Here is a 27,176-nt window from a genome sequence, read left to right as displayed (position 1 = left end):
TGACAATATTAAACCAATAACAAAGGTGAAAAGACGACAATAATGCTGAATATACCCAGCGGATGCCAAGTGCTTACAGCATTTTCTGTTTTATGTCAAATCCTATTCCACAGGGGTTTTAGCAAACAGATGGGTTTTAATAAATAATCCCTCCTTTCCGTTGATACAAGCTTTTTAAATGATTGAATTAATTAGCCAAATTTAAAATTAAACAGCTGTCGTGGAGGGATTTGAGTGCCTCTTCGTATTAGATCTGGAACGTCACTGGCCGCCACCGTACCTCGTGAATGTACGTTCGAGTTCGTACAGAGCTAAGGTGAAGCAAAGGGGATCGTGGACCCTGCCCCGACTCTATCCCTTCTATACCCTAGGCAACTCATCAAGATGGTAGCAGTGGTGAAAGGAGGAGAGGGTCAGTGCTGGTGAGCAGCCTGTGGGCTCACCTCCCACACCGTAGATGGCGCTCTGGGGGTTCAGAGGTTGGCTGCGGGAGGCGACTTGGGGCATGAGCGGTGGCCGCGGGGACGGCACGTTTGTGGGTTGAAGTGTCGGTGGAGTGGGTCGCTGGAGACTTTCTCTCTCCTCCCCGCCCCCTCATGCAAACAATCAATCTGAAGAAGGGTCCCAAACCACAATGTCACCTATTCCTTTTCTCCAAAGATGCTGCCTGATCAGATGAGTTACCCCAGCACTTTGTGTCACTTTCCCACACAATGTTTACCCGTTTATTCCACTTTCAGTCACGGCTCCATTGGAGAAAGATTCCCTGACGGGTGCTGTAAATCTCCACGAGAGTTTGAAACATAGAAAATAGGTGCAGGAGGAGGCCATTTGACACTTCGAGCCAGCACCGCCATTCATTGTGATCATGGCTGATCATCTACAATCAGTAGCCACTTGTGCCTGCCTTCTCCCCATATCCCTTGATTCCACTAGCCCCTAGAGCTCTATCTAACTCTCTTTTAAATTCATCCAGTGAATTGGCTTCCACTGCCTTCTGTGGCAGAGAATTCACAAATTCACAACTCTCTGGGTGAAAAAGTTTCTTCTCACCTCAGTTTTAAATGGTCTCCCCTTTATTCTAAGACTGGGGACCCTGGTTCCCAACATTGGGAACATTTTTCCTGCATCTAGCTTGTCTAGTCCTTTTATAATTTTATACGTCTCTATAAGATCCTCTCTCATCCTTCTAAACTCCAGTGAATACAAGCCCAGTCTTTCCAATCTTTCCTTATATGACAGACCCTCCATCCCAGGGATTAACCTCGTGAACCTACGATGCACTGCCTCAATAGCAAGGATGTCCTTCCTCAAATTAGGAGACCAAAATTGCACACAATACTCCAGATGTGGTCTCACCAGGGCCCGAGACAACTGTAGAAGGACTTCTTTGCTCCTATGCTCAAATCCTCTCGTTATGAAGGCCAACATGCCATTAACTTTCTTCATTGCCTGCTGTACCTGCACGCTTACTTTCAAGACTGGTGTACAAGGACACCAAGGTCTCGTTGCACTTCCCCTTTACCTAACCTGACACAATTAAGATAATAATCTGCCTCCTTATTTTTGTCGTCAAAGTGGATAACTTCACATTTATCTACATTATACTGCATCTGTCAAGCATCTGCCCACTCACTCAACCTGTCCAAGTCACCCTGCAACCTCTAACATCCTCGTTGCAGTTCACACTGCCACCCAGCTTTGTGTCATCCGCGAACTTGCTAGTGTTATTTCTAATTCCATCATCCAAATCATTAATATATATTGTAAATAGTTGCGGCCCCAGCACCGAGCCTTGCGGCACTCCACTCGCCACTGCCTGCCATTCTGAAAAAGACCCGTTTATTCCTACTCTTTGCTTCCTAACTGCCAACCAATTCTCTATCCATGTCAATACCCTACCCCCAATACCATGTGCTCTAATTTTGCTCGCCAACCTCCCGCGTGGTACCTTATCAAAGGCTTTCTGAAAGTCTAGATACACTACATCCACTGGCTCTCCTTCATCCATTTTACTTGTCACATCCTCAAAAAATTCCAGAAGATTAGTCAAGCAAGATTTCCCCTTCATAAATCCATGCTGACTTGGACCAATCCTGTTACCGCTATCCAAATGAGCCGTTATTACCTCTTTAATAATTGACCAGTATCTTCCCCTCCACCGATGTCAGGCTAACTGGTCTATAATTCCCCGTTTTCTCTCTCACTCCTTTCTTGAAAAGTGGGATAACATTAGCTACTCTCCAATCCACAGGAACTGATCCTGAATCTATTGAACATTGGAAAATGATCACCAATGCGTTCACAAATTCTTGAGCCACCGAGTACCTGGGATGCAGACCATCAGGCCCTGGGGATTTATCAGCCTTCAGTCTACCCAATACTATTTTTCACCTAATGCAAATTTCTTTCAGTTCCTGTTTCCCTTGATCCTCTGTCCACTAGTACATCTGGGAGATTGTTTGTGTCTTCCTCAGTGAAGACAGATCCGAAGTACCTGTTCAACTCTTCCGCCATTTCCTTGTTACCCATAATAATTTCACCCGTTTCTGCCTTCAAGGGACCCACATTTGTCTTTACTAATCTTTTTCTCTTACCATACCTAAAGATGCTTTTACTGTCCTTCTTTATATTCTTGACCAGCTTCACTTCGTACCTCATCTTTTCAGCCTGTATTGCCCTTTTTGCTACCTTCTGTTGTCCTTTGAAAGTTACCCACTCCTCTGGCTTCCTGATACTCTTTGCTATCTTATATATCTTTTCCTTTAGTTTTATTCCATCTCTAACTTCCCTTGTCAGCCACGGTTGCTTCTTACTCCCCTTAGAATCTTTCTTCCTCTTTGGAATGAAATGATCCTGCATCTTCTGGATTATGCCCAGAAATTCCTGCCATTGCTGTTCCACCGTCATTCCTGCCAGGATTCCTTTCCATTCGACCTTGGCCAGCTCCTCCCTCATGCCTTCATAGTCCCCTTTGTTCAACTGCAACATCGTTCTCATCGTCATCATTCTCATGGTTCTCGGGTTAGCGGTCTGAGATATGTCACCACCCGGCTTCCTTCCTGCCCGGCCTACATCACACTGGAACATCGATTCCCTCCTTACTTCGCGCACGGCGTTATCACGTCACATTCCTCCGCACATAGAGTCACCACCTTGTTCCAATCCTAAATCACTCCTCCGTATTCTGCCATCTCTAGTTTTTTAGAAAAATATGAGGCTTGAAGATGAAAGAGCACTATAGTAAAGCAGCACTGTGTAGTTTAGTTTAGAGATACAGCATGGAAACAGGCCCTTCAGCCACCGAGTCCGCACCGAACAGAGATCCCCATCTAGTAGCTCTATACTACACACTGGGGGCAATTTACAATTTTTACCAAAGCCAATTGACCTACAAACCTACACATTTTTGGAGTGTGGGAGGAAACCGGAGCATCTGGGGAAAACCTACGCAGTCATAGAATGATACAGTGTGGAAACAGGCCCTTCGACCCAACTTGCCAACACCGGCCAACATGTCCCAGCTACTTTAGTCCCACCTGCCTGCATTTGGTCCATATCCCACCAAACCTGTTGTATCCATGTACCTGTCTGACTGTTTCTTAAACGTTGGGATAGTCCCTGCCTCAATTTCCCCCTCTGGCAGCTTGTTCCATACTCTCACCACCCTTTGTGTGAAAAAGCTACTCCTCAGATTATTATTAATTTTTTTCTCCTTCACCTTAAACCTATTTCCTCTGGTTCTCAATTCACCTACTCTGGGCAAGACACTGTGCATCTACCCAATCTATTCCTCTCATGATTTTATACACCTCTATAAGATCACCCTTCATCCCCCTGTACTCAAAGGAATAGAGTCCCAGCCTACTCAACTATCCCTATTGCTCAGATCCTCTAGTCCTGGCAATATCCACGTAAATCTTCTCTGTACCAGCTTGACAACATCTTTCTTACAACATGGTGCCCAGAACTGAACACAATACTCAAAATGCGATCTCACCAATGTCTTATACGATTGCAACACGTCTTCCAACTTTTATACTCAATACTCTGATTGATGTAGACCAATGCACAAATAGCCTTTTTTGACCTCCCTATCTATCTGCGACTCCAGCTTCAAGGAAACATGCACCTGCACTCCTAGATCCCTCTGCTCTACAACACTACACAGAGCCCTACCATTTACTATGTAGGTCCTGTCTATGTTAGACTTCCCAAAAAGTGCAACACCTCACATTTCTCTGCATCAAATTCCATCAACAATTCCTCAGCCCACCTGTCCAATCGATCAATATCCTGCTGCAATTTTTCACCACTATCTGCAAAACCACCCACTTTTGTATCATCAGCAAACTTGCTAATCTTGCCATGCGTGTTCTCATCCAAATCATTGGTATAATATTCATACCTTAACATGTCATACCTCCTACCCGCTCTCCCTTTCATGTGCGCCCCCACCCCTCCCCAATTGAGCGCACCAATTTCTCCCACAACCACCAACCCTCTTAGTCATACACTGAACTTTTGTTTTGTTGTTTACTATGGTGTTTACAGAGTACTATGTTTACATATCTGTTGTGCTGCTGCAAGTAAGAATTTCATTGTTCTGTTTCGGGACATATGACAATAAAATACTCTTGGCTCTCAACCTGTATTAAATCTTCAGAAAGATCTAGAAGCATCTTTAGCAAATGTTCTTAACAGTACCTGTGGGAAATCCTCCACCGAAGAACATATTGAATAAATCCTCTGGAGTGATGTCGGACTCATAATTCCGGTGAAACTCGAAGCCCCCGTGCCCAGGGGATTGTCCTTCACCGTACTGATCATAGTCCTTCCGTTTCACTGGGTTACTGAGCACGGCGTAGGCGTTTCCGATTGCTGTGGGTTTAGAATACAAATTGTGACGTTTGAAGCTACCGGTGAAGTTTCCTCTGCATCCTCTCTCTGCAAAACCCCACAACATGATGCTGGAATAGTGTCACAGTCATACAGCACGGAAACAGGCCCTTTGGACCAATCCGTCCATGCCGACCAGGATGCTCCATCTGAACTAGTCCCAACTGCCCGCGTTTGGCCCATATCCCCCTAAACCTTTCCTATCTTTAGACTTTAGAGATACAAGGTCTGGAAACAGGCCCTTTGGCCCACCGAGACTGCGATGACCAGCAGCCACCCCGTACACTAGCACCATCCTACAAACTACGGACAATTTACATTTACAGAAGCCAATTGACCTACAAACCCACACATCTTTGGAATGTGGGTGGAAATCAGAGCACCTGGAGAAAACCCACGCGGTCACAGGGAGAACGTACAAATTCTGTACAGCCAGCACCCGTAGTCAGGATTAAACCCAGGTTTCTAGTGCTGTGGGGTTACAGAGCTACCACTGTGCCGTCCTCCCACTAATGTTTGATCATTGGGAGATCTGCTTCGACACCACCGGAGGAGACTCCATCACTCCCGTGTCCACAAGACAATGATGATACAGAACACAGGAGGGGGCGACAATCTCCTGGCCTACCTTTGAAGGCCTCAGTGGCCCCTGGGGCATGGTTTTTATCCGGGTGAAACTTCAGTGCCAGCTTCCTGTATGCCTTCTTCAGATCCTCCTCAGATGCATCCTTGAGGATTCCCAGAATCTCGTAGAAGTCTTTACATTTCTTTATCCTGGATTGAAGAATAGAAATCGCCATTGTTAGCAGGATTAGTTCAAGTTATTCATAAGGCCACAAGACATGGGAGCAGAATTAGGCCATTCAGCCCGCTGAGTCCATACTGACCATCGATCACACTAGTTCTATGTTATCCCACTTTCTCATCCACTCCCAACACACTAGGGGCAATTTACAGAGCTGATTAACATTCAAACTCGCACGGCTTTGGAGTGTGGGAAGACACTAAAGCACCCGGAGAAAATCCACATGGTGACACAGAGAATGTGTATACTCCACACTGAGAGCACCTGAGGTTTAGATTGACCCCAGCTCTCTGACGCTGTGAGGCAGCAGCTCTACAGCTGCGCAACTTGGCCGCCCTAAAGTTAGAACAATTTATTTTAAAAGTCGTCAGAGCTGGAGGAATGGGGAGGAGAGTGTCCGGAGACTGCAACAGAGGAAGGAAAGGATAGAATAAAAGTGTTCAAACATGGGGAAATGGAGGGATGCAAGGAACTGCAGATGTTGGAATCTGGAGTAAAACAAAGCGCTGGAGGAACTCAGTGGGTCAGGTAGCATCTGTGGAGGAAATGGACAGGTAACGTTTCGGGCCATGACCCTTCTTCAGACGAATGGATTCAGGGGAAGAAAGCTTGAAAACAGAGGTGGGGGGGGACAAAGCCTGACAAGTGATTGGTGGAAAGAGGTTCGGGGAGGGGGTGGGGTTGATCGGCGGATGGGTGGACAAAGGAGAGAGATGAAAGAGACACCATCCCTCCTCCCTCTCTCTTTCCTGCACCCTCTCCTCCCTGTATGCACCAACTTCTCCCACTAAGCTCAAACACCCAAACCTAAACAATCTCTTAAACACCTAAACTTAAACACATCAGTGGACAAAGCGCCACATGGCAGAGAAACAATGATGACCACCATCTCCGTACCTCTGGACCCCTTCCAGCTGCTCGCTGGTGTAGGCCTTCACGTCCACCTTCTTCTCCGTCTCGGCTCCGTTCTGCACCGGACCCGTGGACTTGCCCGGGTTGGATTTCTCTGACTCAGTGCGATGTCCTGGTCCACCAGCCGTGCTGCCATTCTTGCTGATGGCGTCTATTAATGCTAACAGAACGAGATAAATCAATTAAAGACATGGGTGGAGGGGAAAAGGAGGCGTGCAACGAAGGTTCATAGTCATACCGCATGGGAACAGGCCATTCGGCCCAACTTGTTCATGCCGACCAAGATGCCCCATCTACACTAGTCCCATCTGCCTGCATTTGGCCCATATTCCTCAAAACCTATCCTATCCATGTACCCCTCCAAATATCCTCCAAAATGTTGCTATGGTACATGCCCCAACTACCTCCACTAGCAGCTCGTTCCATATACACACCACCCGGTGTGAAAAAATTGCTCCTCAAGTTCCTATTAAATCTTTCCCCTTAAACCTATACCGCCTGGTTCTTAATTCCTCTTCTCTGGATAAAAGACTTAGGCCCTTCAGCCCACTGAGCCCACACCGAACACTGATTATCCGTTACTCCAAAGATACTCCAAAGATGTACCGGTATGTAGGTTAATTGGCTGGGCAAATGTAAAAATTGTCCCTAGTGGGTGTGTTAGTGTGCGGGGATCGCTGGGCGGCGCGGACCTGGTGGGCCGAAGGGCCTGTTTCTGCGCTGTATCTCTAAATCTAAATTCACACTAGTTCTAAGTTATCCCACTTTCTCATTTACTCCCTACAAACCCATACATTTCAGTGATATGGGAGGAATCCCGAGCACCTGGAGGAAACCCATGCGGTCACAGGGAGAACGTGCAAACTCCACACAGACAGCACCAGAGGTTTAGTTTAGTTTATTGTCACATGTATCAAGGTACAGCAAAAAGCTTTTTTGTTGCATGCATTTCCGTCAGCTGAGAGACTATAGATGTTTACAATCAAGCCTCCCACTATGTACCATTGAACCATTAAAGAACCATTGAATTGAATGCACAGATACAGGATAAATGGAATAACCTTTAACATGGTTCTTGATTGGTGGGATTGTGATGACTGGTTGCATTGCTGTCTGGTTCGGCAACTCGAACACCTAGAAACGATAGAGATTACAGAGACATGGACACTGCCTGGTGTCATCACAGGTACTGACCTCCTCACTATCAAAGGGATCTGCAGGCGTCTCTACCCCCAAAATGCAGCCAGCATCAGAGACCCACATCACCCTGGTCAGGCTCTCATCTCGCCGCTACCATCGGGAACGTACAGGAGCTTGACAACCATGACGTCCAGGTTCACAAAAAGCTTCTTCCCAACAACCAACCATCAGGCTCTTGAACACTGCACATCACTAACCTTAGCAACCATGATTTTCTATGGACTGTGTCTTTGGTTGCATTAGGTACTTCAGGTTTTCTTTGTATTATTGGGATTATTTAATATTTGTTTATTGTATATTATCCATGTCTATAGGTCTGTTAAGCTGCTGGAAGCAAGAATTTCTTGTTCCATTGTCGGTACAAACAATTATTAAACTATTTTCTTGAAAAAGGAGGGGTTAAGGGTGGTGGTGGAGGCAGATCCGATAGCAGCATTTATGAGGCTTTTAGATAGGCACGTGGATATGCAGGGAATGCTATGCACTCTAGTGTTGGACATTTCGACCCTGGGTAAAATGTTCTCACACTACCCCATCTAAACCTCTCATAATTTTATATACTTTCATCAGGTCTCCCTTCAACCGGTGTTGCAGAGAAAACAACCCAAGTCTGTCTAACCTCTTCCTGTCGCTAAGACCCAGTAATCCTGGCAACATTCTGGTAAATCTCCTCTGCACCCTGGGATTGAGAGGGAAAAATAGAACAGCCATGATTGAATGGCAGAGGAGACTCGATGGGCCAAATGGCCTACTTCTGCTGTTATGACTTGTGAACTTATAGATCCTCTCCAAAGCCACCACAGAGAATTGCTGTAAAGGGGCGCAATACCCCAACTGCAGCCGAACCCAAGTCCTATCAAACTGCATCACGAGTTCCTGCCTCCAATACTCAATGTCTCAATGAAGGCAAACATACCACATGCCATATGAAATGAGAAGAAATTCCTTCATCCACTGGCTGGTGAAACTTGGGGTTCTCTACTGCCGCCCAATTTCTATATTATCTGATCTGACTGGATTCCATGCAAAACAAAGCTCCTGCGTTCTCTCCATTCCACCCGACACCGTTACTGATCAAGAATCTGTCAATCGCTGCCTTAAAAATATCCATTGACTTGTCCTCCCCAGCAGTCTGAGGCAATGAATTCCAGATTCACTACCCTCTGACTAAAGAAATTCCTCATCTTCTTTCTAAAGGTACGTCCTTTTATTTTTTTATTCTGTGGGTGTGCCCTCTGGTCCAAGACACGCCCACTACTGGAAACATCCTCTCAACATCCACGCGATCCAGGCCTTTCACTATCCGGTTTCAATGAGGTCTCGTCTCGTCTCATCCTTCTAAACTCCAGCAAGTACAGGCCCAGTGCCATCAAACGCTCAATGATACTCAGGATCATTCTCGTAAACAAACATCAGTACGGTAGGTCTCACTTTTTAAAACTTTGAAGGAGAGGCAAGAGGTTTGGGAAGGAGACAAGAGACCTGACGCAGGCTCAGGAGAGAGATGCTGAAGGAACAGGTGCCAATGGATTAAAGTCAAGGCTACGGTCGCATGTTGCAAGAAAGGAGGCCATTCAGCCCATTAAGACAACAGCCCACTGAGACTATGCAATGTCCAAAGCACTTCATTCAGAGTCGAGTGTTTAGTTTACTTTAGTAATGTCTGGTGTACAACAAAAAACTTTTTATTGCATCCAATCCAGTCAAAGTCTATACATGATTACAATCAAGCTGTCCACAGTGGGTGGCACAGTTGCACAGCAGTAGAGGCCCGGTCCTGACTACAGATGCTGGCTGTAGTGTTTGCACGTTCTCCCTGTGACCACGTGGGATTTCTCTGGGTCCACGGGTTTCCTCCCACAATCCAAAGATGTACAGATTTGCAGGTTAATTGGCTTTGGTAAAAACCTGTAAATTGTCCCGAGTGTGCTGGATAGTGCTAGTGTGATCGCTGGTCGGCACGGACTCGGTTGGCCGAAGGCCTTTCTTCCCCACTATATGTCTAAAGACTGAAAGTCAGTGTATACAGTTCCCTCCATAATGTTTGGGACAAAGACCCATCATTTATTTATTTGCCTCTGTACTCCACAATTTGAGATTTGTAATAGAGGGGAAAAAAATCACACATGGTTAAAGTGCACATTGTCAGATTTTAATAAAGGCCATTTTTATACATTTTGGTTGTAGAAATTACAGCTGTGCTAAAACATAGTCCCCCCCCCCCCCCCCCCCCCCATTTCACGGCACCATAATGTTTGGGACAAATGGCTTCACAGGTGTTTGTAATTGCTCAGGTGTGTTTAATTGCCTCCTTAATGCAGGTATAAGAGAGCTCTCAGCACCTAGTCTTTCCTCCAGTCTTTCCATCACCTTTGGAAACTTTTATTGCTGTTTATCAACATGAGGACCAAAGTTGTGCCAATTAAAGTGAAAGAAGCCATTATGAGACTAAGAAACAAGAATAAAACTGTTAGAGACATCAGCCAAACCTTAGGCGTACCAAAATCAACTGTTTGGAACATCATTAAGAAGAGAGCACTGGTGAGCTTACGAATCGCAAAGGGACTGGCAGGCCAAGGAAGACCTCCACAGCTGATGACAGAAGAATTCTCTCTAAAGAAAATTCTCCAAACACCTGTCCGACAGATCAGAAACACTCTTCAGGAGTCAGGTGTGGATTTGTCAATGACCACTGTCCGCAGAAGACTTCATGAACAGAAATACAGAGGTTACACTGCAAGATGCAAACCACTTTTTAGCCGCAAAAATAGGATGGCCAGGTTACAGTTTGCCAAGAAGTACTTAAAAGAGCAACCACAGTTCTGGAAAAAGGTCTTGTGGACAGATGAGACGAAGATTAACTTATATCAAAATGATGGCAAGAGCAAAGTATGGAGGAGAGAAGGAACTGTCCAAGATCCAAAGCATACCACCTCATCTGTGAAACACAGTGATGGAGGTGTTATGGTCTGGGCATGTATGGCCGCTGCAGGTACTGGCTCACTTATCTTCATTGATGATACAACTGCTGATGGTAGGAACATAATGAATTCTGAAGTGTATAGACACATCCTACCTGCTCAAGTTCAAACAAATGCTTAAACTAATTGGCCAGCGGTTCATTCTACAGCAAGACAATGATTCCAAACATACTGCTAAAGCAACAAAGGAGTTTTTCAAAGCTTAAAAAAAGGTCAATTCTTGAGTGGCCAATTCAACCACCCGATCTGAACCCAATTGAGCATGTCTTTTATATGCTGAAGAGAAAACTGAAGGGGACTAGCCCCCAAAACAAGCATAAGCTAAAGATGGCTGCCATACAGGCCTGGCAGAGCATCACCAGAGAAGACACCCAGCAACTGGTGATGTCCATGAATCGCAGACTTCAAGCAGTCATTGCATGCAAAGGATATGCAACAAAATACTAAACATGACTACTTTCATTTGCATGACATTGCTGTGTCCCAAACATTATGGTGCCCTGAAATGGGGACGATGTATAAACACTGCTGTAATTTCTACATGGTGAAACCAAAATGTATAAAAATGGCCTTTATTAAAATCTGACAATGTGCACTTTAACTACATGTGATTTTTTTCTATTACAAATTTCAAATTGTGGAGTACAGAGGCAAATAAATAAATGATGATCTTTGTCCCAAACATTATGGAGGGCACTATTGATACAGGATAAAGGGTAAAGATACATCATTTTGTGCAAAGATACAAAACTGAAGTCCGACAAAGTCTGATTAAAGATAGTTCAAAGGTCCTAATGAGGTAGATGAAAGGTCAGGATCGCTCTCTAGATGGTCAGATGTCTCAAAATGGAACAATGATATTCTTCCTGCAAGCAGCAGAACAGGTATGTAAACGTCGTACAGTCGATAAATAATAAACAAAAAGTTCAATAAATTAAAAGAAACAGTACAGTGCAAAGCCTGAAGTCAAATTGTGGAGTACAGAGGCAAATAAATAAATGATGGGTCTATGTCCCAAACATTATGGAGGGCACTGTAGCTGCACTTCTGGTTGTGACACTACATTGCCTTTATGGTCACCGGGAGAACATGCAAACATGTCACCAGGAGACGTTTGAAAGCACATACCTCCTGATTCAGAGACAGTTTCTTCCCAGCTGTTATCAGGCAAGTGAACCACGCTATCACTAACTAGAGAATGGTCCCGAGCTATAATCTACCTCATTGGAGACCCTCAGACTATCTTTAATCTGACTTTATCTTGCACTAAACATTATTCCCTTCATCATGTACCTGTAAACTATGGATAGCTTCATTGCAATCATGCATAGTCTTTCTGCTCAGCAGGCAACAGAACAAGCTTTTCACTGTACCTCGGTACACTTGACAATAAACTAAACCAAACAAACTCCACACAGACAGAACCCACTACATTTGGTGTGAAACAAATTACCTTTGCGGCCACTGAAGCAAGATGGAGAGCTTGGGTAAAGAGTCCAAGAGCAGGTGTCAGGGATGAGTTGAAGGGTGAAGAGCAGATAGCATGCAAGGACAGGCACCTGAATCCAGGATTAACTCAGTTACGCGGGAGGAGGGTGTGGAAGCTGGTAGCGGCACACGTGCATTGGAACAAATCCCGGAGGTAACAAAGGCATAGAACTTGTGACAAGGTAAGGCAACTTGTACCTAGGCAAGGTACAACAACAATGAGTCACGTTTTCCCAAACGGAACTGTAGGAAATTTTGTTAAAACATAGACATCGGAACAGGCCATGCAGCCCACCAAGTCCAAACCGACCAACGATTACCCCGTACACTAGCACTTTCTAACATATTTGGGACAATTTACAAAAGCCAAATAACCAAAAAGCCCGCACGTCTTTGGAGTGTGGGAGGAAATCGTATAACCCAGAGGAAATCCACGCAGTTACAGGGAGAACTTACAAAATCTACGCACACAGCACCCGTAATCAGGACTGTACCTGGGTCTCTGGCACTGTAAGGCAGCAACTCTACCGCTGTCCCTTGTCAAACGCGATGCCAAATTTAGCGGATGTGGATCTTCACTGAGTAACCAACATCACAGCCACAAGTTAGCAGTGAGTGGTGTGAGGACATCTATTTTACAGACCAACCCACATTGGTCCATAAATTCCTACAGCAACGTATCTAAGCACAGCATTGTTCACATTAGTACATAGAACAGAATAGCACTAAAGCAAGACCTTCTGCCCACAATGTCCATGCCGAACATGATGCCAAGTTAAAGTAATCTCATCTACACGTGATCCATATGCCTATGTAAAAGCCTCTTGAACGTCATTATTGTATCTGCCTCCAACACCATCCCCCGGCAGCACATTCCTGGCACCCACCACCCTCTGTGTAACTAAAATTGCCCCAACCATCTTTAAACTATGCCCTCCAGTGTTGGACTTTCCAATCCTGGGAAAAAGGTTCTAACTGTCTACCATATCTATGCCACTCATTATTTCATATACTTCTCTCAACTTCCAATGTTCCAGAGAAAACAATTCAAGTTTTTACAACCTCTCCCTGAAGCCAATACCCACTAATATCCAGGCAGCATTCTGGTGAACCTCCTCTACACCCTCACCAAAGCCTTCACATCCTTCCTGTAATGGGATGTCCAGAACAATGGTTCATGGTATTTTATTGTCACAGGCACCTAGATAGTGAAATTCCATTTTTTACATTCAATTCAGTAAAAATCTTACTGTACTTTTACGCTCAATCATTCTTAAGTACAATTGTATGAATAGCAAATTACACAGAGGCATTACACAAGAGTTGCCACATTTCCATCCCCATCTTTAGATATACACTGCAGAAACAAGCCCTTCAGCCCACCGATTCTGCACCGACCAGTGATCACCTCATACAACAGCACTATCCTACACATCAAGGACAATTTACAATTTTACCGAAGCCAATTAACCTACAAGCCTGTATGTCTATGGAGCGCGAGAGGAAACCAGACCACCCCAAGAAAATCTATGCAGTCACAGGGAGAATGTACAAACTCTGTACAAACAGCACCCAAAGTCAGGATCGAACCCAGATTTCTGGCACTGTTGGGCAGCAACTCTACCACTGCGTTGCCCCTAAGGGGAGCATAGGAGGTTGAGGGGTGCCCTTATTGAGATGTACAAGATCATGAAGGGCATGGATAATATGAACACTCAGTCTTTTGCCTTGGGTAGAGAATTATATACACATATATATATTTTAAGTTTCAAAGTTCTAAAAAATATGTTGAGTTTCCTGCAAGTTCGGCTTATTAAATCTTGCAAACTGATCCAAGAAAGATGTCCCGCTTGCACAATAACTTTCACTTCTGCACTTTCCAGCACGTGCAAAAACTTAAAGCTTTCAAAGGACAAATTTACTGGTTTCAAAATATCCTGGTTACCCATCTATAGGAAGAATGTCATTCAGTTGGAAAGGGTGCAGAAGAGATTCATCAGGGTCTTATGGGCTTGAATTATAGGGAGAGGTTGGATAGGCTGGTTGACACAGTGATGCAGTGGTAGAGCTGCTGCCTTACAGCGCCAGAGACCCAGGTTCCACATGGGATTTCTCTGGTTTCCTCCTACATTCCAAAGACGTGCTGGTTTGTAGGTTAATTGGCGTAGGTAAAATTGTAAATTGTCCCTCGTGTATAGGATAGTGTTAGTGTACGGGGAGATCACGCTGGCCAGCATGGACTCGGTGGGCCAAAGGGCCTATTTCCATGCTGTATCGCTGAAGTCTAAAGTAAAGGCTGGGGCTCCAAAGAAAAAAGTAATTTGAAGCATAGGAGGCAGAGGGGTGTCTTTATTGAGGTGTACAAGATCATGAGGGGCATGGATAAAGTAAGCACTCACGGTCTCCCTCCCCCCCCCCCCCCCCCCAACCGCTCCAGAGTAGACGATAAAGCAAGAGAGCATAGGCTTAAGATGAAAGGGGAGATATGGAAGAGGGACCTCAGGGGCAACCTTTTCACTCAGAGGGTAGTCTGTATCCGGAACAACCTGCCCAAGGAAACTATAAAAGCGGATACAACTTTTGAACATTAGGACAGCTATATGGACAGGAAGAGTTAGAGGGTTATGTACCACATGCAGGCAAATGGGATCAGCTCAATATGCCAAGTTGGTCAGCATGGACGTTGAGCCAAAGAGCCCATTTCCATACTGTACAGCTCCATGACTCTAATAAATAGAAGAGCACATCTCTTTGAAGAAATTGTGACAATGTGCTGCCTGTTCCAAATTAATTGCTCTTCCCCAGAAGTAGAACAATAGTGTTGGCCAATATGAGGCAATGGATATGGTGCAGGTGGCGGGTTCAGATACATGGATCATTGGGCATCTCGGGATGTGGGAGTCCAAGTCCACAGCTTCTCAAAAGTAGCAACACAAGTTTAGTTTATTATTGTCACGTATACCAACGTAATAAAAAATTGGGACAAGTTTTTGATTAAATACACAGAGTGGTGGGTGCATGGAAAGCATTGCCAGGGATGGTGGTGGAGGCAGATACGATAGTGGCATTAAAGAGACATTTAGACATATGGACATGCAGGGAATGGAGAGATATGGAAAGTTCACTTTCAAACTGAAGAAGGGTTCCATCCCAAAACGTCACCTATCCTTTTCCTTCCGAGATGGTGCCTGACCCGCTGAGTTACTCCAGCACTTTATGTCTATCTTTGGTATAAACCAGCATCTGTAGTTATTTGTTTCTAAAGAAGACTGTACATGAATATAATTAAGCCATCCACAGTGCACAGATAAAGGGTACAACGTTCAGTGCAAGATAAATTCCGATTAAAGACAGTCAAAGGTCTACAATGCTAGAAGATGGGAGGTCAGGACCGCACTCTAGCTGATGAGAGGACCATTCAGTTGCTTGACAACAGCTACAGCTAGAATGGCAAAGGAGGGAACATGCTATGCTTGCCTTCATCATTTTGGGCATCGAGTACAAGAATCAAGAAGTCACATTGCAGCTTTATAAAACTTTGGTAAGGCTTCATTTGAGTATTGTGTGCAGTTATGGTTGCCTTATTAATAGAAAGTTATGAAGGGCAGTCAGATCCTTTCTCCCTGGGTGGAAATGCCAAATACTAGAGTGCATAGTTTTTAAGATCAGAGAGGGAAAGTTTACAGAAGATGTGCGCGACAATTTTTTTTTCTTCAAACACAGAGTGGTGGGTGCATGGAATACACTGCCAGGCATGGAGGTGGAGACAAATATGGTAATGCCATTAGAGGCTTTCAGATAGACACCAAATGCTGGAGTAACTCAGTAGGTCAGGTAACATCTCAGGAGAAAAATAGGTGACATTTCGAGTCGAGACCCCGAAGAAGGGTCCCGACCCGTAACGTCACCTATTCCTTTGCTCCAAAAATGCTGCCTGACCCGCTGAGTTACTCCAGCATTTTGTATCTATCTTCGGTGTAAACGAGCATCTACAGTTCCTTCCTACACTTTTTGATAGACACATGGATATGCGAGGAATGGAGCACATACAAGCAGAGGAAACTAGTTTAATTTGCATTATGTTCAGCACAGATGCTGTGCTGTACTGCATATGTTACTACTGTTCTGACCGTCAACACAGGTGCCCTGCAGGTCTGCGTGCTTATCCCCTGCTCTGCTCTTTTTACACACACACACACACACACACACCATGTGGCTAAGTACAGCTCCAATGACATCAATACACTCGCCAATGACACCACTGTGGCTGGCTGAAACGCAGATGGCAATGAGTCAGCATGCAGGATAGAACATCTGACTGGGTGGTGGCTCAACAACAACTCGGTGGGTCGGCTGTGGAGAGAGTTAGCAGCTTCAAGTTCCTGGGCATTAACATCTGGGATGGCCTGACCTGGGCCCAGCACAGAGATAGTCATACAGCATGGGAACAAGCCCATCGGCCCAACTTGCCCACTCGCCTCAACCTATCCAATCCATGTATCTGTCCAAGGGCGGCATGGTGATGCAGCAGTAGAGTTGTTGTCTTACAGCGCTAGAGACCCGGGTTGAATCTGGATTGCGGGTGCTGTCTGTACGGAGTTTGTACGTTCTCTCTGTGACTGCATGGGCTTTCTCTGGGTGCTCCAGTTTCCTCCCACACTCCAAAGACATGCAGGTTTGTAGGTTAATTGGCTTCAGTTAAATTGTCCCTAGTGTATAGGATAGTGCTAGTGTACTGGGTGATAGCTGGTTGGCACAGTCAGTGGGCCAAACGGCCTGAATCTGCACTGTGAAGTAAAGTCTAAAGCCAACTGACATGCCACATCTTCACTAGTCCCACCTGCCCATGCTTGGCCTAAATCTCTTTAAACCTATCCCATCCATGTACCTACCCAAATGTCACTTAAACTTTATGATAATACATGCCGTAACTATCTGCTCTGGCAGCTCGTTCTATATACCCAGTCCCCTTAGTGTAAAAAAGTTACCCTTCAGGTTCCTATTATATCTCCACCCCTCCCCCCCTGAAGATGTGATCACCAAGAAGGCTTACCAGTATCTCTACTACCTTAGTTTATGATTGTTCATGTCGCCAAATACATAAACTTCTACAGATGTACAATTGACAGTATCCTGACTGGTTGCATCACCGCATACAGCAACTCCAGCCACAGGAACACAAGAGGCTGCAGAGAGTGGTGGACTCGGCCCTCCCCACCATTGAAAGCATCTACACCAGGTGCTGCCTCAAGAAGGCCGTATCTATCATCAAGTATCCCCACCATCCGGGCCAGGCTCTCTTCGCCCTGCTACTGTCGGGCAGGAGGTACAGAAGTTACTGACCAACAACCTCAGGTTGTTGAACTGACCTGCACAGCTCTAATCCTACTTCAGCAACGGAACACTAAGGACCATCTATCTCCAGCACTACCATGGACCTTTTTCTAATTGAGTTTTATTTTTATTTTCACTGTCACATAGAATGTATGTGTAATTTACGCATCATTTGGGTTTGTGTGTGTCTGTGTCTATGTGTGGTGGTGCTGCTGCTGCAATGATACTGACTGTACCTGTACCTCACCATAGTCATGCAGTTGACAATAAATTTGACTGTATCCATGAAAGGACTTTGCTCATTGACACTTTCACAAAAACACAGTGTGGAAACAGGCCCTTTGGCCCAACTTGCCCCATCTACACCAAAGATACTAGAGGAGCAAGATGAACCACTCCATCAAAACCGCCTATACTGAAGTGCAGTACGCAAAGGAGTGTAACGTCCGCCATTTTAGTAAGCAAAACACGCCGTTTGCTATGCCTCTCGTAGTGTAATCAGTGTTTTGGGGGAACAGTATGTGATACCATTAAAATACAGAATATATCTCATCTATCAATTCACATATTTTTGTTATTTTTCTTTAAAAATGTTTCTGCAAGTTTCTGCCAACTAAAATGGCGCCTTGACATACTACAGTTTTTAGGGTCGAGTGGTCTATCTTGCTCTGCTCTAGATCTTTGATCTACACTAGTCCCACCTGCCTGCATTTGGCCCATATTCCTCTAAACCTGTCTTATCCATGTGCCTGTCCAAATGTTTTTTAAATGTAGTGATAGAACCTGCCACAACTACCTCCTCTGGCAACTCATTCAATACACCCACCACACTTTGCGTAAAAAAAGTTGTCCCTCAGATTCCTATTAAATTTTCTCCCCCAATGTTAACATGGATTCAAGGGTCATCTGTACTGACTACAGAACAATGAAATTCTCACTTGCAGCAGCTTAACAGGCCTAAACATAGTACACACAGATAATATGTAATAATTAACAAGAAAATCAAAATATGAATAACCATTTCATTGGTGCAAAACCAAAATTTATAGTGCACCCATAGAATCAAAACTAAAGTATGGACACTTTAAAAAGCATAATTTTATTTTTTAGTTTAGTTTACTGTCAGGTGTACCGAGGTACAGTGAAAAGCTTTTGTTGTGTTCTAACCAGTCAGCGGAAAGACAATGAAAGATTACAATTGAGCCCTTCACAGTGTACAGATACATGATAAAGGGCATAACATTTAGTGCAAAATAAAGTCCAGTAAATTCCGATTAAAGATAGATTTTGGAATGAAGAATCAAACCAATAAATTATTTTGCATAAAACATTTTGTTCTATGCTTGATTCTACAACGTATTTAATTATGAATCCCCAAAAGACATTTAGGGCTGTGCAGGAGGGAGCTTGGGACTTTGATGAAATGAAAAAGACCTTGTTGCATTGAATGCCATCTTATAAAATGGCTAAACAGACTGGAGTTACACACAGGCCAGAATGGGTTGGCAACAGCAAATTTTCTTCACCCAAGGACATTCATACTGTTTCTGATATTTTGTTATTTTGGAGTCGTAGAGCGATGGAGCACAGAAACCAGCCCTTAAGCCCATTTTGTTCAACTAAATTGGCACACTTGCCCAATACCAACCCAATATGGGCTAGTCCCATTTGCCTGCATTTGGTCCACATCCCTCTAAACCCTGCCTATCCATACACCTGCCCAAATGTCTTTTAAAAGTCATAATTGTATCCACTTCTGGCAGCTCATTCCAGATACACTCACCGAGTATCAGGTCCCTCTTAAATCTCTCCCCTCTTAACTTAAGACTAGTTTTAGAATCCTCTATCCCGCGAAAAAGACTGCATGTTGACTTTATCCATGCCCCTCATGATCGTGTACACCTCAATAAGGTCACCCCTAACCTCCAAAGAAAAAAGTCCCAGCCTATCCAACCTCTCCCTAAACACAACTCTTCAAATTAGGAGGCAGATGGTATTTATAATAATGTGATTGTTTCTTTGCAACTGTTTCTGATACCAGTTTATTTCATTTAAAACTTGTTGGAAGATTTAAACAGGTCTCTTGATGTCTTCTGCAGGTTTCTGGATACCAGTTAATATATCTTAACCAATAGGTTTTTATAATCAGCATTTTATTTTTTAGAACTACGATTTGCTACGTTATCATGTGGATTCTTGTGAAGAAATTCACCCAGTGATGATAGATTTTGGTAAAATCCAAACTGCATTCAACCCCGCCATTAAATATGCAACACCTTGGCCTACGAGCCACTTGTTATTTCCAAAGTTATTTTTCCTACACTACACTGTAACACTGACAAAACAAAAATCCGGAAGAGATGACGGTGCAGAATGCAGGTCTCACCTGCCCGCGATTGATTGACATTTGAGTTGAGCCTAGCCCGGGATCGGGGGGGGGGGGGGGGAAGAGGGGTGATTGACAGATGTACCGTGCCCGGGGATTGATTGACAGCTCCGCTCGACCGGGATTGCCAGAGCGGGGGCCATCGCTCGCTGCAGAAACCCCAACTCCGACTCCAACACGGGGAAAAATAAAGCCTCGGCCTTTATTTTTTTGCAATACAGCCTCATATCTTTTTTTTAAATGCTGCGTTCTCACCTTTTGCCTCGACACTCGGATATAATTTCTCCGCTTTGTTCAAGAATTTCAGCGCTTTGTCGTGTTCGCCTTTCTGCAGCGCTTTCCGGGCTATTCTCAAGCACTTCTCCGCTTCGTCTCTGTTCCCTTCCATCTTTTAAACCCCTTTACGGCTCGCCCGGCGACTCAACCTCAACCAGGAAATGAGCAGATTCCACACGCACACGCAAGCAGCCAGCATCAGAGGGCAAAGGGATCCGGTACAGCACTCCTTGTAGCGGGTGCACTCTCTGCTGAAATATCTTTACCTCTCTAGCTATTTGAACAAAAAGTAAAACACGACATTTTTTTTCTGCTGGGTGGCGAAATGCAGGTTCCGAATCGCCGAGTCCTCGCCCTCTGGCCCCCATTCGCCGCACCAATGAGAGGCAACTGTACCAGATTTGCTAGTCCCCGCCTTGTTGTTGCCAGAGCTGTTATTCATGGTAGCAGAATGCTGAGCTGCCTACCAGAAAGACTGGCCTGTTGGAATGGAGTGAGAAGTCTTCCCATCTCAAATCTTCAGTCGCAGAACAGTTTATTTCCCCCCCCCAAAACAACAAAACTAAACCCCCAACAAAGCAATGCAAAATGTTGTAAAACATTCCTTTGATTGGTAAGGGTGACGGGGGTTATGGAGAGAAGGCAGGAGAATGGGGTTGAGAGGGAACGATAGATCTACCATGATTGAATGGCGGGGAGTAGACGATGGGTTGAACGGCCTAATTCTCCTCCTAGAACATACGAAAAACCCATGGGTCAGTCAGCACCCGTTGGGAGAAAGTCAACATTTTGGATAAATAACCTTTCAAAACTTAATATTAACAGTACGTGGAATTCTCTGCCTCAGAAGGCAGTGGAGGCCAATTCTCTGAATGCATTCAAGAGAGCTGGATAGAGCTCTTAAGGACAGCGGAGTCAGGGGGTATGGGGAGAAGGCAGGAACGGGGTACTGATTGAGAATGATCAGCCATGATCACATTGAATGGCAGTGCTGGCTCGAAGGGCCGAATGGCCTCCTGCACCTATTATCTATTGTCTATTAACTATTTCAGAAATAATCTTTTGGAACAGTTCAGAAAGAATATCCAAAATATTATCTATTGATATTAATAAGTATTGATCCTGTTTCACACCAGCTTCAGTCTGAAGAAGGGTCCTGACCTGAAACCTGTCTGACCATTCCCTCAACAGATGCTGCCTGACCAGCTTCAAGTTCTTTGGCGTTAATGTCTGCAATGGGGTAGAGGTGAATCGGACGGTATCCTAGTTTACAGAAGAACTGGTCAGAAACTTGATAACAGAGGGAAAGAAGCTGTTCTTGAGTCCGGTGACGTGCGCTTTCAAGCTTCTGTACCTTCAGTAAGATGGGAGCAGCGAGAAGGAATAACTGGGGTGGGACAGGGATATGCCTTTAATTATGTTTGCTGTATTCCAGAGGCAGCCTAGTGTAGATGTAGTCAATGGTGGGGATTATGGTCTGTGTGATGGACTGGGAAACATCTACAACTTTCTACAATTGCTACCAAGTTGTAAAGCAACCAAATCAAGCTGTGATGCACACTGTTTGCTTTCTATGGTGCATCTGCAGATGTTTGTAAAAGTCATTAGAGCTGTGTAGAATTTCCCTCTAGTCCCCTTGGGAAGTAGAGGCGTTGGTGTGACTTCTTGGCTGTTGCTTCATTGTGATTGTGTAGGCCTGGCAAGTGATAGGTGGATACAGGTGAGGGAGGAGGGAATTTGATAGGCAGATGGGCAGGGTAAGTTACAATGGTTAAAGGTCAACAATTGGTGAACATTGCCCAGTCCATCATGGGTATTGACCCCCCCCAATAAGTGATCTACAAGTCATTGCCTCAAAAAGGTAGTCAGCATCGTTGGAGACCTACAGCAACCTGGCCATGCTATTCTTTCACTTCTGCTATTGGATAGAAGGATTAGGAGCCTGAAAACTGTAATGTTCAGGTTGCGGAGCAGCTTCTTCCCTACAACTATCAGGCTATTAAATACTACAATCTCCAAATAGGCTCTGAACTACATAGACTTGGGGACATTATTTTCCACTACTTTTGTTGATTTATTTGTTTTTTTATATACATATTGACCATTTTTCTTTGCTATCTATCATGGATTTTACAGAGTAATATCTTCACATATATGTTGTGCTGCTGCAAGTAATGACATTATTCTGTTTTGGGACATATGACAATAAAACACTTGACGGGAAAAGGGTGTCAGATAAGGAAAAAAAGAGTGAAATGGAAAACCGGGGAGTGGGGTGGAAGGATTAGGCAGAAAAGGAGTGGGATAGTGGGAAAAATGGGTAGGCACCAAGGTGGGGCAGGGGGAAGCATAGGAAAGAGAGTATGGGGGCATTACTATAAATTGGTGAATTCTCCTTTTTACCAGAGCATACTCCTACATCAATAAACCACGCTCGGAAGGCCGAGGTGGTGGGATTGCCGTAATTCACCAACAGGACTTCAAGATCAACCTCATCTCCATCTCATCTGCTCCTTCATTTGAACACCTGGCTTTCAAACTCTCTGGCCACACAAAATTAGTCATGGCAGTTGTCTACCGCCCTCCCAAACCACACCCATCATTCCTTTCTGACTTCTCTGACTTTCTGACCCAGTTCTGTTCTCTCTCCCCTCAATCCTCCTCCTCGGTGATTTCAACATCCATATGGACTCCACTGACTCCACAATAACCGCTGACTTCACTGAAATACTCAACTGCTTTAACCTCACTCAACACGTCAATTTTCCCACCCATAACCGTGGGCACTTTCTGGACCTTGTCTGCTCCACTGGACTAAATCTACATCACCTCTCTGGCTCCGACCCCACCCTCTCCGATCACTTAGCCATCACCATGTCTGTCAACATTCCCACCCCAGCTCCAAAGCAAAATCAACTTCCGTAAGCTGAACTCTGTTTCACCTACCTCGCTCTCATCCTCCCCCTCTGAAATAATGTCCGCCTCTCCCTTCGTTGACCTCCACAGCCCCTCTGACCTCACTGACTACTACAACCACACTCTCTCCTCCTGCCTCGACCAGCTTGCACCTATAAAAACCAAAACAGTTTCCTTCACCCACTCTGCTCCCTGGTTTACCCCTGAACTCCGCGTGATGAAAACTCATGCCCGCCAACTTGAAAGACTCCGCAACAAAACAGGTCTCACAATTCACTCCCAAGCCTACAAAGACCACATGCAGCACTACAAAGATGCCCTCTCCCGCGCCCACTCCACCTACTACTCTCAAATAATTCACTCTGGCTCCGGAAACCCCAAAACACTCTTCTCTACAATAAACAAACTCCTCAGCCCCCTGGACACCATCTCCCAATCATTCACAGTTGACAAATGCACCACTTTCCTTTCATTCTTCCAAAGCAAAATAGACAACATCTACAGCACCTTAACCACCAACGCACCTGCTCCCCCTCAAACCACCTGCCCCCCTTATCCTGTCAACCCCTGCCTCAGTTCTCCCCAATCTCCACCACCGACCTCTCTGACCTCTTCACAGGAATAAAAACTGCCACCTGCTCTCTGGACCCCATCCCCTCCAGCTTTGTCAAGGCCTGCCTTCCTGCTCTCTCTCCACTTATCACTGCAACAATAAACTCCTCCCTGTCCACTGGCATCGTCCCGCCATCCCTCAAAATCGCTGCTGTCACCCCCATTCTGAAAAAACCTGGTCTAAACCCTGACACCCCAAACAACTTCAGACCAATCTCCAACCTACCCTTTCTGTCCAAAGTTTTGGAACGTGCTGTAGCTTCCCAACTCAAATACCACCTCTCTACCAATAACCTGTATGAAACTTTCCAATCCGGATTCCGCTCAAACCACTGTACTGAAACTGCGCTCCTCAAAATCACAAACGACATTCTCCTCTCCTCCGACGCTTGCAACCTCAACATCCTCATCCTACTTGACCTCAGCGCCGCCTTTGACACCATAAATCACTCCATTCTCCTCACCCGACTTGAAACCTCCCTTAACATCACCGGCACAGCCCTATCCTGGTTCAAATCTTACCTCTCTGACAGACACCAGTTCATCTTCATTAACAACTGTAAATCCCCCACCACTCCCCTCCCCCAAGGTGTCCCCCAAGGCTCAGTCCTTGGCCCCCTCCTCTTCATCCTCTACCTGTTCCCCCTTGGTCAATTAATCCGCCGTCATGGTCTCAACTTCCACTGCTTCGCCGATGATATCCAGCTCCTCATCTCCACCAAGTCAATCTCCCCCACCACACACTCTACACTGACAAACTGCATCACTGAAATAAAATCTTGGCTTCAATCAAATTTCCTCAAACTCAATTGCAACAAATCTGAAATCATCATAATTGGTCCAAAAACGCTCACCAAATCCACCCAAAACTTCATCCTCAACATTGATGGTCTCCCAGTATCCACCTCACCTCACATCCGGAATCTTGGAATCATCTTTGATCAAGCCCTCTCCTTCGACAAACACATCACAAAGACAGCCTTCTTCCACCTCAAAAACATTGCCCGTCTCCGTCCATCCCTCTCCTCCACAGCTGCAGAAACCCTCATCCACGCCTTCATCACCTCCCGTCTGGACTACTGCAACAGCCTCCTCTATGGCGCACCCTCAAAAATCATCAGTAAACTTCAATACATTCAAAACTCCGCTGCCCGTCTACTCACCCACACCCCGATCCGTGACCATATCACCCCCGTCCTTTATAAACTCCACTGGCTCCCCATCCCCCAGAGAATCCAGTACAAAATCCTCCTCATAACCTACAAAGCCCTCCATAACCTGGCCCCATCCTACCTGACCGACCTCCTCCACAGGCACACTCCCACCTGCACCCTCCGCTCTGCTGCTGCCAATCTCCTATCCCCCCACATCCGGACCAAACTCAGATCCTGGGGGGACAGGGCTTTCTCCATCGCTGCTCCCACCCTATGGAACTCACTACCCCAAACCGTTAGAGACTCCTCCACACTCACCACATTCAAAACATCGCTGAAGTCTCACCTGTTCAGTACTGCCTTCAACCACTGAAGGTCACCTCACCTTCTGTTTCCTTTCTCTGTTCGTTTATTTATTTACTTATTTATCTATTTATTCAATTCCCTATGTTCTCTAAATCTCTGTAAAGCGTCTTTGAGTATATGAAAAGCGCTATATAAATAAAATACATTATTATTATTATTGTTTGAGGGGAGCTTAGGCTCACTAGAGCTCTGAAGAGGGAGAGAAAGGTTTGATACTAAACAATTCGTTAATTAGGTACCTGTGCCCAGTGTGTCGGCGAGGGATAAAATCTGGGAAGTGTTACATAGGAAAATAGGTGCAGGAGTAGGCTATTCAGCCCTTCAAGCCAGCACCACCATTCAATATGATCATGGCTGATCAGTACCCCGTTCCTGCTTTTTTCCCCATGATTCCTTTAGCCATAAGAGTTAAATCTAACTCTCTTGAAAACATCCAGTGAATTGGCCTCCACTGCCTTCTGTGGCAGAGAATTCCAGATTCACAACTCTTTAGGTATTTTTGTTTTTTTCATCTCAGTCCTAAATGGCCTACCCCTTATTCTTAAACTGTGACCCCTGGTTCTGGACTCCCCCAACATTGGGAACACTTTTCCTGCATCTAGCCTGTCCAATCCTTTAAGAATTTTATGTTTCTATAAGTTCCTCTCTCATCCTTCTAAATTCCAGTGAATACAAGCCCAGTCGACCCATTCTTTCTGTTGATGGTAATGTGGGGAGAACGACGTAGGATTGTTGTAAAAGGATGCTTGATGATCAGCATAAACTCAGTCATACAGCACACAGAAATTTATAACAATAATTTGGAGACGAGAATCACAGCAGAAATAGGCCCTTTACCCCAACTTACCCATGCTGATCAAGATGTCCCAAATAAACTAGTCCTGTTGCTTGTAAATGACCCATATCCATCTAAACCTTTCCTGTCCATGTCTCCTTTAAATGTTCTTATAGTGCTTGCCTCAAATACCTCCTCTGGTAGCTCATTTCTTATATTCATCACCTTCTGTGTGGAAACGTTGATCCTCACATTTCTATTAAATCTTCCCCTCCCACCTTAAACCTGTCCTCTGGCTCTTGATTCTTCTATTCTGGGTCAAGACACTGCATCAACCGTATCTATTTCCCTCGTGATCTTATACACCTCTCTAAGATTACCACTCATCCCCCTGCACTCCAAGGAATAATGTCTTAGCGTCGCCAACACCTCCCGATAGCTCAGGCCCTCAACTCAACAGGTCAAACAGCCTGTTTCCATTACCTTCACACAAAAGAGCAATGATGGACCAAAACTATAGTCAATTTGTCCTCTATTGAACATAACAAGTATATGAAACATTCCTTGCAGAAAACAAATGGAAGTTGTTGTTTTTTTCTCTCCATTTCCCCCCCCAAAACCCACATTCTTTTCACTGGGGTGTCACAGGCTGAGGAGAGACCAAATAGAAGTGTATAAAATTATGAATCGCATAGATGGGGTACAGTTGGAACCTTTATCCCAGGGTGGAAACATCAGACGAGAGGGCATAGCTTTGAGGTGAGAGGAGCAAAATTTAAAGATATGCAGGACAAGTTTGTTTATTTGCTGTACGGAGGATCATGGGTACCTGGAACAAGCTGCCAGAGGTGGTATGAAGGCAGATACAATAAGAGACTTTTAGATAACACATGGATGTGCAGTAAATGGAGGGATTTCAATTACAAGCAGGTGGGGAATAGTTTAACCTGATATCATATTTCGCTTAGATTGTGGGACAAAGGGCCTGTTCCTGCTGTACTATTTGATGTTCCATGACCCAAAATACTTACCATTGTATGACTGAAGTCACAACTCACTACACTTTCACCCG

General features: G+C 44.9%; 1 protein-coding gene across 1 annotated transcript in view; it reads right to left on the bottom strand.

The window, feature by feature from the left end:
* Positions 1 to 20,646, bottom strand: part of LOC144595496 (dnaJ homolog subfamily B member 14-like) — a 37,950-nt gene extending 17,304 nt beyond the window's left edge. The window contains exons 1-4 of the mRNA XM_078403024.1: positions 20,261 to 20,646; positions 6,602 to 6,776; positions 5,528 to 5,673; positions 4,708 to 4,881 (exon numbers count right to left, since the gene is read on the bottom strand). Of these exons, the coding sequence (XP_078259150.1) occupies positions 4,708 to 4,881; positions 5,528 to 5,673; positions 6,602 to 6,776; positions 20,261 to 20,393 (628 nt within the window). The 5' untranslated portion in view covers positions 20,394 to 20,646. The remainder of the gene's footprint in view (positions 1 to 4,707; positions 4,882 to 5,527; positions 5,674 to 6,601; positions 6,777 to 20,260) is intronic.
* Between the last annotated feature and the right edge of the window lie 6,530 nt (positions 20,647 to 27,176).

This window comes from Rhinoraja longicauda, chromosome 1 (assembly GCF_053455715.1).
Source record: "Rhinoraja longicauda isolate Sanriku21f chromosome 1, sRhiLon1.1, whole genome shotgun sequence".
NCBI classification, from domain to species: domain Eukaryota; kingdom Metazoa; phylum Chordata; class Chondrichthyes; order Rajiformes; family Arhynchobatidae; genus Rhinoraja; species Rhinoraja longicauda.
This window is presented reverse-complemented; position numbering and strand designations above follow the sequence as displayed.